The following is a 13,341-nucleotide window of genomic DNA, read 5'->3' on the forward strand; positions in this document are numbered from 1 at the left end:
AGTGTCTGACAACTGTGCTAATTTTCTTTTATTCACGTATACAACAGTTGACTGGTCTCATGGCTTGCACTCTGCTAGCTATCTCCTGACATCATATGGAGTGAATTGAATTGGCTAAAGATGGTTTTGTGATGGTGGGAATCTTAGAGGAAGCTAAGATAGATCATCTGTTCAGCACTTCCGGCTGAAGTGATCTCAGAGCTTCATTCCCATCTTTATCATTGGTCTCTGCCATTGTTGATAATGGAAATATTCTTTGAGCTACCATCTGTCTTCAATTTTCTACCACCATTCTCACTTAAATGTAGTAGGACTACAGAACCTTCAGCCTGTGATATTACTAATTGTTGTTTATTGCCTGCTGTTTAGCATCTTGTTTGCAGGTTCATCAAGTTTGCATCTCTTTCTTAGGCAAACCTGTTGCTATGGTTATGTCCTTTTTCACTCCTTGTTGAAGCAGGATTGAGCTCTTGGCTTTTTAGTAACAGTGAAGTAAGGAATATATCCAGGGCATGCATGATGTTACAGATGTCATTCTTGCTGTTGATAGTTCATGGTACCTCCTAAATGCCCATTTTTAAAGCTGCCAGCACTTCTGTTTGTTCATTTAGCACAACACAATGGAGGATACCCTCAGTGCAAGGACAAAATCAAGTGAATTTTTTAAAATAAAAATAGGTGCTGAAAATCCAGATGGGGCGAAGAAAATAAAGTTGGAATGCCAACTACAATCTGTGGGAAAAGAAATAGATAAGACTTAAGATCTGGTACTCTTCATAAGAGGCATTCTGATGACAGATCCCAATCGAAAACCATTGACATTTTCTCCTTCCACAGATGTTGTCTGACCTGCTGAGCTTTTCCAATAATTTCTGTGTTTCAGTTTCTTTTCCCTCTTATTGGGTTGCTCACTCCCTGTAGCAGATTCCATCTGACACGTGCATTCTTCAGGACTTGACAAGTTTGGTCAATGATAGTGGTTCCAAGTTTCTTTCTGATGACCTCTGGGCAGAGGGCATTTTGTGTCCTCGGTATTTTTAATGCTTCTTTCAAGCATTGTTGAGCATTGATTTGTAGCTGAGAGAAAATGGTGCACAGTAATCAGAAGGGAATGAACTTGCTCATATTTGAAACAATGCAGTGACAATGGAGTCATTGTTGAGGATTCCCAAGGTATTGTCCATAATATTTGGCCCTTAAATCATTTCTTTAACATCTGAGAGGGTGGGAGTAAAGGTAATAAATAGTACTGGGGTCTACTAGAGATCTGCAGATATTCTTCAAGTTATCATGGAACAAGGAAGTTAAAATACTCATTTAATGTGTTATCACAGTGTACTCTAACAACAAATTACCCTTTCAAAGAATTGTTTTGCATACATACAGACCAGGTAGGATTTGTTAAAGGAAGACATTGCTCAAATAGTCTAGGAAGATTATTCAATATAATACACATGGCAAAATTCAAACAGAATCCAAGTATTATAGTCTCTCTGGAAATCATTTGACCGTTTGGAATGGTCCTTTCTATTTAAAACACTGGAAAAATTTGGTATAGGCAGAACATTTATAAACTGGATAAAAAACATTGAATTATAGCCAATAATCAGATGTTAGCAGTGTTCCCCTTGAGTAGATCGAGTAAACAGGGATGCGCCCTGTCCCCCAGCACTTTTTTATTTTAACAATTGAACCATTGGCGGTGATGAGGGATCTGGATATATAAAGGGGTTCATGGACAAGAAGAACACAAAATTACACTATTTGCTGATGATGTGCTACTATACCTATCAGGTCCGGCTAAATCTTTGGGAAAAATTACAAGGAACACTTAAATAAAAAGGAAGAATATAAAATAAATATGGACAAAAGCAAAATAATGCTATTGACACATTTTGAATATGGAAGATACCAAAAAGGAAGTAAATTTAAATGGAAGACAGATGGAATAAAATATTTTGGAATAGCAACTGACAACATTTTACAAAATCTGTATAAACTAACTTGTGTTCCTCTTTTGGGGAAGATAGAATAAGACCTGCAGAAATGGAGAGACTTACCAATTACTCCAGTCGGAAGGGTTAATTGCGTCAAAATGGAAGTAATGTTAAGACTGCAGTTATGTTTTTCAGTCAATGCCTATTCCGTTACCTAAAAATTTATTTTGATTGTTAAATAATCATATTAGACAGTTCCTATGGAATAATAAGGCACCAAAAATCACACTGGAAAAACTGACATGGGACTATAGGGTGGGAGGACTTGGATTTCCAGATTTAAAAAAAATGACTACCAAGCTGCACAGGTTAGATTTCTCGAAGCGTTCTTTGTGGAAGAATCCCCACCCCTACCTCTTGGATTCAGATGGGAATGCCCTCAATGGGGGAGGGGGAAGCAAAGGATTTTATCTATAAATGGAGTGTCAAATCTCTGCGGGAAAAAAAGACATAATTTCATTCTAATACATATGATCAGAATGTGGTAAGAAATTAATGAATGTATAGGAAGAAAAGTAGGGATATCAATAAAAGCACCATTGTGTAAAATGTTATTGGCAATGAACATTGACAATAGAATGTAAATTCATCATTTGACAAAGGCATAAGATATATTGAAGACTGCTATACAGAAGGAACTCTTGTGTCCTTCGAACAACTAAAGCACAGATACGGAGTGGCCAGTAGGTCCTTTTTTTATCCAGATTAGATCATTCTTAAGAGAAAGATGGGGACCAACATTGACCCCACCTGAAATTAGTGAAATGGAATGAATGGTCTGGATGAGAAATCCACCCAAATTTATAACAAAAATGGACTATGCTCTCCAGAGCTAAAGAGCAAAACCAGGGTCACAGAGGTCTTCTTATAGTATGATGGACTGTGGAAATGAACAGCTGTATACCTATGGAAAAATTCACATATAATTTAAAGAATAAATAGGACACTTTTGTAAAGATCTGGCAGCAATACCTGGACCATATAGGGGCCCAAATACAGTAATTTAAAAAAACGACTATAAATGTTACTATTATACATATCTAAACGAGATTTCCCCAATTGTATTCTATAAATTTAAAAGATATGTAACCTCTGATGGTGTGAGGATTCGTATGTAAGGAAAAGGGGAGGGAGAGAGAGAGAGACTTCTGTTTTTATTGCCCGTAAGGAAAATTTTAATATATTGTGATATTGAAGATTTTATTTTATAATTTTTTGGGGAAAAAAATATTCAAAAAAAGAGTTGTTTAAAATGGAAACAGAGCCTTCGGACCAACTAGTCAATACTGACCAATTTGTCTAAACTAATCCCATTTGCCTGTGTTTGGCTCCTATTTCTATAAACTTTTCCCAACCATGTATCTGTCTAAATATGTACCACTTCCTCCAGCAGTGTGTTCCATTCACTCACCATTCTACATCTCAGATCCCCTTTAAATCTTCTCCTTCACATCTTATAGCAAATGCCCTACAGTTCTAGACTCCCCTATGCTAGGAGAAAGATTGTGACCATCCAGCGTAAGAATGATCATTATTTTCTAAACCCCTATAAGATTACCCTCTCACCTTTGGTAAACAATCCCAACTTATGAATCTCTCCTTTAACTCTTCGGTCCTGGCAACAGTCCTGTGAATCACTTCTGCATCTTGTCTAGTTTAATCACATCCTTTTAGTTAAATACATTCTGATTTAAGGATGATTTCTGCAGAGAAAATATGACTTGAGTGACAGATCTGTGAAATGCAGCAATATTCAGGTTTATATTAACAAATTGTCATTACATTTTGGGGGCTTTTGGTAGAAAGTTAGCATTTGTATGATGTAGATCCAATTGAAATTGGATGAGTAGAATTAGCTCTGTTGGATTCAAAGATTCTGGATTCCAATAAGGGAGAGCCTGGAACCCACAACTATACTTGGCATTTATAAGCTGTCCAAAATTAATCTCGAAGTTGGTATGAGTTTCATTCAAAAATGAAGTGCAGAATATAAGCTATGTGAATTGATCTTAGTCGTCTAAGACTAAAATTCAGTTACATATTTTATACAAAACAAAGCATTTTACTCTGCTTGAGTAGTTATGAACTTGTATTAAATTTCAGTGTTTCCATTTCCAGCACTAACATTTCTTGCCTTTAAATTGCAATGATTTAAAGAAGAATCAAGAAATTTATTTTTCTCAGAATTAATTGCAGAAAAAAAATACTTTTAATCAGTGCATTGTCTTAGAAAACAGTTTGTATATGTAAGCATCTGGACAATTCTCTGAACAATGGCATTTTTTTAGGAAATACATTGGTGTGACATGAGTTTTTTTTATGAGGTTGTGATTTCAAGTATTTCACTATTTAAAAACATTTCAATATGTACAATAATACAGGTACATGATCCTTTATCTGGAACCCTTGGGGGGACAGCTTGTTCTGAATTTCGGATTTTTACGGATTTTGGAAAGCCCACCTGAATTGTGCTGCCGTATCCACCCCCACCCCTTTCTAGTCACCCAGCCTCCTCCCCCAAGCGCCAGTCCCTCGGCTGCCTCTCTCCCCACTTACTGGATTTTGGAGCTTTCCATGTTTTAGATGTCCGGATAAAGTATCGTGTACCTGTATAATGATTTTTCAGGTACCATGTAGGTTTTTAACTGCCAAAAATAACTTTTTTTGCCTTTCTTCTTCCACAAATCCCACACAACTGCCTATTATTCTTTCTTTAAAGCTCCATTCCAATCTTTACATTCTTGCTTTCTGCACGTAATCTTCATCTTTATATATATTTCTTTAAAAATTTTAGTGGAATTGTTTTTTTCCTGTCTCTGTATTTAGGTAGTATCAGTGACTGAGTACCATCGCAGGATCGATGCTCTTAATACTGAAGAACTGCGCAAGCTTTGCAGACGTCTCAAGGTGCCCATCTGTAGTTAATCCTATTATTCATTTGCCCAGAGCATTAGAGCAGATGTGGCTGTGTGCATCCCTGAGTTTTACCAGTGGCAAATATATCTGCTTCATTATTTGCCTCAGCAGCAGCAGTTAACCAGTGCCATGTCGAAATACCTTGATTTTAACTAACACACTACTAGATTATTTAAGCCCATTGCATGAAGGGGAAATTTTTTGTCCTCCATTTCATGGGTTACGCTCAAACTGTGCTTATTGTCACATGGCCATTGTAATAATAAGCAGGTTCTCTATGTTACTGCTGAATTTAAAGTGTGTGATTTGATGTGGAGGAATATTTTACTGGTGAATATTTTGAGTGTTCTTCATGTTAAGATAGTGTAGATTATTTTATTGCTTGCCTTCTAAACTTTCATAGATTGAAGTAGTAACCCTATTTTTCAATGACAGTGCATACCAGTTTCCTAGTGACATCACCTAACCTGCACAATATATTATACCCAACACTGATTCGACAATGAACGCCTCTATTGATTACAACATTCTCTTTAATATCTCTCGTTCAAAAGCAAAGTTGCAATGCAGAATTTCAGCCACTTGATGGCATAAAATACTAGATTAATGCATTGATGATAATTATGGGGAATTGGCTGTTCTTGGTTTTGTCATATTTTGTGTTAAAACTTGGGTTTTCAAATTAATATTGGCAGCAAGCTCATTTTCTGTCATCCAGAATTAATACAATTGTTCCTGTATCAGGCACACTGATTCAAAACGGTATGAAATTTGCCTTTAAAATTGTAGGAAGCCAAATTTTGCAATGGTACGCACATTTTACTTGCATACACAGCTTTGCTTCTGAGATTATTTTTGTTTCAAAAGACAAATTATTTGAATATGAAGCCTGAAACATTCAGGGATTGTTGGGTAATTTTAAGTCGTACTTTTTCTTTTTGGGGTCAAAGATGTCTTTGTTTCATCGTTTCACTCAACTTGCCTCAAGCAACTGAGGAGCATTGTGGATGTTAATATTGTCTCTGCTTTTAGATAACAACGCGAGAAGAAACAAGTCTGAGGCAAAATGCCACCTCAAAATCTGACTTGGAGCCTGAAACATTTTGGCCAAACCTAAGTGAAAAAAGTGAACTGCTCCAAACAGATCAGATAGAAAAGGTAAAGTCATTGTTATTCTGAATATATGCTAAAAATATTGATGTGTACTGTATGGTTTTCTACATTAAAGACAGAACATGTGTCTTGATATCAAAAACAAGTGATCTTAATTTGATAATTACCAAATTATAATCAAAGCATGGTAAAGATTTTTTTTTCACCCAAAAAGTCTTAAGTTAAATTTTGTGTGAGTGTGTGAAATCTTTTAAACAGGAAACTAAGGACATTTTCATTGAAGAGTGGCAATCACCTCTTAGTCCCATTTCATATTTCAATTAATTGCAGATTTGACAGCATTTTTAAAAAAAACTCAATTTCAGTTAACTCTTTAGATTCAGAATTTGTTAGGAACTCATAATAGCATAAATACAAAAATAATTCTGGTAGTGGCAAAGAAGTCAATGCTCTGAGTCGTAAGTTGTCAGAAATTTGTGGATGATCTATGCTAAACAAACATGAGTTAGCCACAACCAATCTATGACTTTCACAGCTCGCTGTAAAAGTCTTGTTAAGCCACCTGTCCATTGAACCTTTTCTACCCAACCTCTGCCTGTGCAATTTACTTTGACTCTCCTGAACAACATTCAATACCTATCTCCTTTAAATTTGGGATCATTCAGTCCAAACTTAAAACTATTGTCAACTCAAGGTTTCCATTGGGTTTATCAGTCTACCTTGCAGATTGCAGCCAGATGTAAATTATAAAAATAGAAAAAAGAATATTGCAGTTTACACTTTCACAATTGGAATTCCCTAAAAATACAATATTGTATGTGTCAGTGTCAGCTTTTCCAAAGATGCAGATGGTAAAGATTTATTGGAAACCTGGCAAAAATTTGTAACCCTATCACAAAGTAGCAGGATATATATCGGGGGGAGGGGTGTGTGATAGGTGGGGAGGGATAAGTGCACAAGGGAATCACAGAGAGCAGTCCCTATGGAAGGGAGTGAGGAGTACAAGAAAAGAGTTCAGTAACTCATTCTCTACACTGATCCCCACTCAATGCATATAGCATCCAATTTTTATATACCTTTGGACAAGGGTCTGTGTGAAACCCTACAAATTTCACATGAGTTTCACACAGCTGGCAATTCTTGTTTTTACAGCAATATGTTCCCCTGTACTGTCTGCAGACAAGCTGGCAAAAACAGGATAGCCTTACTTCTTTATGTATTTGGTCTTTCTACAGTCTTTGTGGTGCTAGTTACTAGGGAAGGTCATGTCAGAAGACAGTCACACTCCTACCTATGTTACAAGGCAACTGTATTCTCACCAACTCATTAACCTTTCAACTCATTAACTCTTTGTTAAGCATATTCTTTAAACTTATTCTTTCACAGCAGAGCAAAGGAACCTAAGTAACTGGAACTTGAGAGAACAACTCAAGCAACTGTTAACTCCTTCACTAATCAAACTGAATGATTATGAAATAAACAGCTGAATGATTAAGAAATAAGTGTAAATTAAATTAAGAGAAATTACTGTTCCCATTACAGGTAAACTACATTTCATCTCCACTTCTGTGTGCTTGCAAATAAAGTTTTCATGAAGATATGATGGAAAAATTAAATAAAACTTTTAAATGCAACCTTTCTGGAAGAATGACAATCCTTAGTTAATTTCAAGTCCCAATGAAAGACTCCAGTGCAAAATATTAAATTATTCTTTTTATTCCATTGATGCTGCTCAGCCTGCAAAGTTCCTCCAGCCTCCAGCACATTTGGCTTCAGGTTTCAGCATCTACAATCTCCTGTTTGTCCATCACAGCATCTTGGTACATGTAATAATGAACCTCACCCAATTAGTGGTGGGGCAGACAAGCTTTCTTTTCTGTGAAGCACATGGCGGAGTGGCATACATCAGACAGCATGTTTGACTGGCTATGTTTAAACATTCATCTTCTACTCACTGAAGTTTTTGGGCTATTCAAGCATAAATTATCTTTTTGTTTTTGATTCAATTCCATTAAATATTTGCATTACAAAGTTTGGATGATTAGGCAGTTATCCAAAGCATATAACCATAAGACATAGGGGCAGAAATAGTTTTATTCAGCCAATCAAGTCTGCCCCAACATTTAATCATGAGCTGATCCGTTTTCCTACTTAGCCCCACTGCCCAGCCTTCTCCCAATAACCTTTGATCCCCTGGCTAATCAAGAACCTATTGATCTCTGTCTTGCATACACCCAGTGACTTGGCTTCCACAATTGCCATGGCAACAAATGCCACAGATTTGCCACACTCTTGCTGAAGAAATACCTCCACATCTCTGTTCTAAGCGGATGCCCTTAAATCCTGCAGTTATACACTCTTGTCCTAGACTCTCCCACCATGGGAAACAACCTTTCTACATCTACCTCGTCCACACCTTTCAACATTTGAAATGTTTCAAGTACAGGCTAAGACTGTCAAACATTCCTCATATCGATATCCCTTTCATTCCTGCAATCATCCTTGTGATCCTCCTCTGAATCCTCTCCAAGATCAGCTCATCCTTTCTAAAATGAGGAACCCAAAACTGCTCACAATGCTCACAAAAAGCTTCAACATGTCATCCCTACTTTGATATTCTTCTTGAAATGAACGCCAGTATTGCATTCACCTTCTTCCCCACTGACTCAACCTACAAGTTTACCTTCAGGCTATCCTGCACGAGGACTCCCAGGTCCCTTTGCTTCTGGGTATTTTCAATTTTCTCCCCATTTAAAAAAAATTGTCTGCCCATATATTTTTTTCTCTCAAAGTACATGACTGTACACTTTACGATGTTGGTTCATTGGATGTGATTCAAGAAAACTATATTCATTTTGGAGGCTCAATGGGAAAAGTGATTCATTTGTGGGTGATGAGAGAAATTAAAGACAGTATTAAATCAAAGGAAGAGATGTATTACATTGCCAGAAATAGCAGGAGGCCTGAGAATTGGGAGCATTTTAGAACTCATCAAAGGTGAACCAAGGAATTGGTGAGGAAAAGCAAGACGGAATGTGGGAGTAGACTGACAAGACTCAAAATGATGGATTATAAGACTGTTTAAAAGATGTGCCGATGTCTTTGTGCTCAAGAGCGGCAAACTGACTTGCTAAGCATTAATTTAATCAAAATGGTTGTAGAGCTTGAAGGCTGATAAAGTCCAAAGACTAGTTATTTCTGCCCCAATGTTTTATATTCTGCCTTAGTTTTGAAAATGTAACTATGATCTAGAAACTGCAATAATGACTAAAGGTGACATCAATACATTAAATTCATTTCTCTCCAATCAAATCACACTAATTACACTTCCACTTTTATTTTGATTCAACCTGTTGTATTTTGGTGCAAAGAAACATGTGCTCTTTATTTTTTTTTAATTCATATTTTCATCAATGTTTTAAGAAAATTAGAAATTGTTTCCAGCATTATAACCTGACAGGTTAAAGGAATATTTTGGTTATCAAAATGTTAATCTTATTTTGAAAGCTGCAGCAAACCCAAATTATTAAACAATGCTCAATCCTAGGTTCAGTTGATACAAGTGTCAATTATTTTCACTTTATTATCAGGTTAATTTTATTGAATATGGTGCATTTCATCTTTTAAATGAGTTGAAAGGTATTTGGAATTAGTTTTTATTTTGAGTATCACTTAAAATTGCAGATCATGCTGGTTGGTATTGGTCAGCACTTTAGATTTGGCAAGCAACTGCCTTTTTATCTTTTGTTGTGGTGGAGATGAAAGTGCATTTCTGCATCAAACATTGTTCAAACTGTATTTTAATTCTGTTGGGTGATTTTGTGCACTATTTTGTATGAATTACAGCTTGCTAAAGACCTGCCTCCTCGAACTGTTGGTTACCCATGGACTTTAATTTACAGCACTGCAAAGCATGGCATGAGTCTAAAGACATTGTATCGCAGTATGACAGGTGTCGACACACCAATGCTGTTAGTTATTAAAGACAGTGATGGCCAGGTACAGCAAAGACATTCAAAACACAGAGGATGTCACTCAGTGTCATCCATTTAAAAAAAATGTATAATTAACTTTGATCAAAGTAATTTTCAAATAGTAAAAGGTAAAGTTCTTTCTTGTAATACTTCATTGTGCATTGCTGATTTTCATGAACTTTAACTTATTTAGTATTGTTTTAATTCTGTTTTGCTACAATGCATGCTGCCACTTGCTGAAGATTTGCATGGTACAGTATTTCAAGACTGACCTGCAAAACTCCTCTTTCCTCCTACTGCACCTGGGCAAATTCCATTCAGTTGAGGTCTAGGGGAGCACTACTATGGAGTGCATTGTATGTCCCACTGGGTGCAGAGATTGTGATGGAGTTCCCATTGTTGTGGCATACTGTCAGAAAATGATAGTATTGTCAGCACACAAAATAAATTTAGGATTAATTGTGCCATTTGGTAGATTAAGAATTGTTCTAATACTGTTCTCCTGTTTTATACTTGCAGCTATTTGGTGCACTAGCATCAGAACCATTTAAAGTTAGCGATTGTTTTTATGGCACAGGGGAGACTTTCCTTTTCACATTTTATCCAGAATTTAAGGTAAGAAAACAGAAATCACTAAGAACATTTGTAATTTGTTTAATTTCATACTCAACTATTTCTGCTAATCAGTTCAAAAGTATTTTGAATCATCTCGTGGTGACATGATTCATTTGGGACTAAACAAAGCCATCAACTCCTACTTAAAATAGTATCTTAAAACCTAAATATCGTAAATAATGATTCATTACTGTCCGAGTTTCTGAACGAGTTTAGATCAAGTAGACTTTCTTGGCAGCAGCTGCAACCTCCAAAATTAAAATTTCTTGTCAATTGATATGGCAGTTGCAGGCGTTCAGCAAAGAGAAATTTTGGCTTAATTAAGTAGCAGGTTTAGAAAGAAAATAACTCTTGTCTTTGTGCTGTCAGGATAACTTTTAATTTGGACATTTTGGATTTTGGGTCAATCATGGAATTGTAAAGTTTGCTTCTGCATTCTGTGAGGTAGCCAGTTGCATTCTGCGAAGGAGATGGGCAGGGTGAGAGAATATAAAAGGCCATTGCAGTTTCTGGAAATAGTGGGCAAATGCATTCTGAATAAAATTGTCTCATGGTCACATAGTTTACACAAAAATGCTGGAGAAACTCAACAGGACACACAGCGTTCTTTATGTAGCAAAGATAAATGCCTAATGTTTCAGGCTTGAGCCCTTCATCAGCGTATAAGCAAAATGCAGGCAACTGCTGAATAAAATGATGGGGGAGGGATAGTGGGAGAGGTGCACAGGCCTACAGGCAAGAAGGTCACAGGTGGATATGGGTGAGAGGGCACAAGAGAAATAAAACTGAGAAGTGATAGGGATAAGAGAGGGAAGAACATGGAAAGTTGGAGGAAAGGAAGCAGGATGAGGATGAGGAAGAGACGTCATGGTCACAGAGACTGATTTGTTTTCAGATTTCTCAAGAAATTTGCAACGACAAGTTTTAGCAAAGAGCTATTCAATACAAATCTAGTAACAATATTGTTTTGAGAGATTATCAGTCCTCCTGTGCTGATAACATTTCCTCCATCTCTAGCTGAAGGTTGCCCACACACACTACAGTACCAGACTTGATTCTGGTTGCCAGCAAGCTATAGTCAGGGAGAGTAATGGCTGTAGCCCGATATTTTGTTTTTCCCTGACCTGCAACTAAAACAAAAAAAAACCAAGCAAGAAGCTCAAAGTTGATACGGATGTCAGATGTGGCTGTTCCCCTCAACAATAAGTATTCTGTTCTGGATACTGTTGGTGGGGCGGCGGTAGGGGGGTGGGGGGTGGTGGAGGGTGGATGGAACAATCTACTAAGGAAAAGTAGTGGTCATGTCTCTGGCACAGAGTTTGGCACTTCATCTCAGAAGGGTTGGGGGGAGAAGACTAGAGCTATTAGTGATTGGGGATTCGCTAGTTAGGCAAGCAGATAGGTTCTGTGAATGAGAAAAAGGCTCCCGGATGGTATGTCAACTCCCAGATACCAGTATGAGGGACGACTTTGATTGAGTCCACAACATTCTCAAGCGGGAGGTTGAGCAGCCAGATGTGGTGGTCCACGTTGGAACCAGTGACATAGATAGGAGTAGGGATAAAGTCCCCTGAAGAGGGAATACAAGGAGTTAGAATCCAAGATGAAAAGCAGGACCTCAAAGGTGGTAATCTTGGGATTGCGGCATGTGCCACGCACCAGTGAGGGTAGGAATAGGAAGTTGTGGCAGATGAATGCCATAGCAGCATGCATTGTAGCAAAATAGAATTAAAACAATGATATTATATAAGTCAAAGTTTATGAAGAGTTGGGGTGGAGGTTCAGATTTGTAGATCATTGGAATCTCTTCTGGGGAAAGTCTGATCTGTAAAAAAAGGGCAGACTACATCTGAACTGGAGAGGGACCAATATCCTGGTAGGCAGGTTTGCTAGAGCTGTTGGGGATGGGAACCGGAATGTGAGTGCAGAGAATAGATTTAAGATTAGGGCAGAAGGTGAAAAGCATGAGTAATGTGTTGTAAGTTTGTAAGGAAGGATGGGCAGGAGAGGAACCAGAAATGTATTAGTTGGAGGGTCTGAAATGTGTCTATTTCAATGCAAATAGTACAAGGAATAAAGGAGATGAACTTAGATCATGAATCAATACATGGAATTATGATGTTTTGGCCATTACAGAGACTTTGCTGGCTGTAGGATGTATTTTAAAAGTAATAGGATAGGATGTCGGGTGGGGAGGGGGGGAGTAACATTATTGGTCGGGGATATTATCACGTCTGTAGAAAGGGAGAACACTGGAGAGGGAATGTCTACTGAGTCGGTGTGGATAGAATTCAGAAATAGGAAGAGAGCACTGTACTGGGAATAGTCTATAGGCCCCCAAATAGTACTCAGGACACTGAGGAACAGGTAAGATGACAGATTTTGGAATAGTACAGAATTTACAGGGTTGTTGTCATGGGAGACTTCAACTTCCCAAATGTTGACTGGCACCTCCTGACTGAAAGAGGGATAAATGGGGCAGAATTGGTCAGATGTGCCCAAAAAGGGTTCCTGACACAATATGTGGAACAGTCAATGAGAAATGGCTGACCTTTTGGTGATATTGACCACAACTCCCTGAATAAGGATAAAAGCAGGCAAATCAGTAAAGTGTTCAATTGGGGAAGAGCAAATTATAATGGGATGAGGCAGGAACTATGGAGAGTAAATTGGGAACAGATGATAACAGGAGAAAGCACAGAAGTAATGTGGAGGTTATTTAGGGA

At 37.5% G+C, this 13,341-nt stretch overlaps 1 protein-coding gene across 5 annotated transcripts in view; it reads left to right on the top strand.

Moving 5' to 3' along the window:
* Window positions 1-13,341, top strand: part of oxr1a (oxidation resistance 1a) — a 354,447-nt gene that overhangs the window by 319,272 nt on the left and 21,834 nt on the right. For 3 of the 5 annotated variants that reach the window (XR_011352015.1, XM_069920289.1, XM_069920291.1), the window contains 4 exons: window positions 4,824-4,904; window positions 5,946-6,071; window positions 9,873-10,025; window positions 10,520-10,615. Coding sequence is in view for 4 of the 5 variants with exons in the window: in XM_069920289.1 (XP_069776390.1) it covers window positions 4,824-4,904; window positions 5,946-6,071; window positions 9,873-10,025; window positions 10,520-10,615 (456 nt within the window). In the remaining variant the exon portion in view is untranslated. The remainder of the gene's footprint in view (window positions 1-4,823; window positions 4,905-5,945; window positions 6,072-9,872; window positions 10,026-10,519; window positions 10,616-13,341) is intronic. The other 2 variants (XM_069920290.1, XM_069920292.1) reach the window with 1 other exon arrangement.

The sequence above is a fragment of the Narcine bancroftii genome, chromosome 2 (genome assembly GCF_036971445.1).
Source record: "Narcine bancroftii isolate sNarBan1 chromosome 2, sNarBan1.hap1, whole genome shotgun sequence".
Classification (NCBI taxonomy): domain Eukaryota; kingdom Metazoa; phylum Chordata; class Chondrichthyes; order Torpediniformes; family Narcinidae; genus Narcine; species Narcine bancroftii.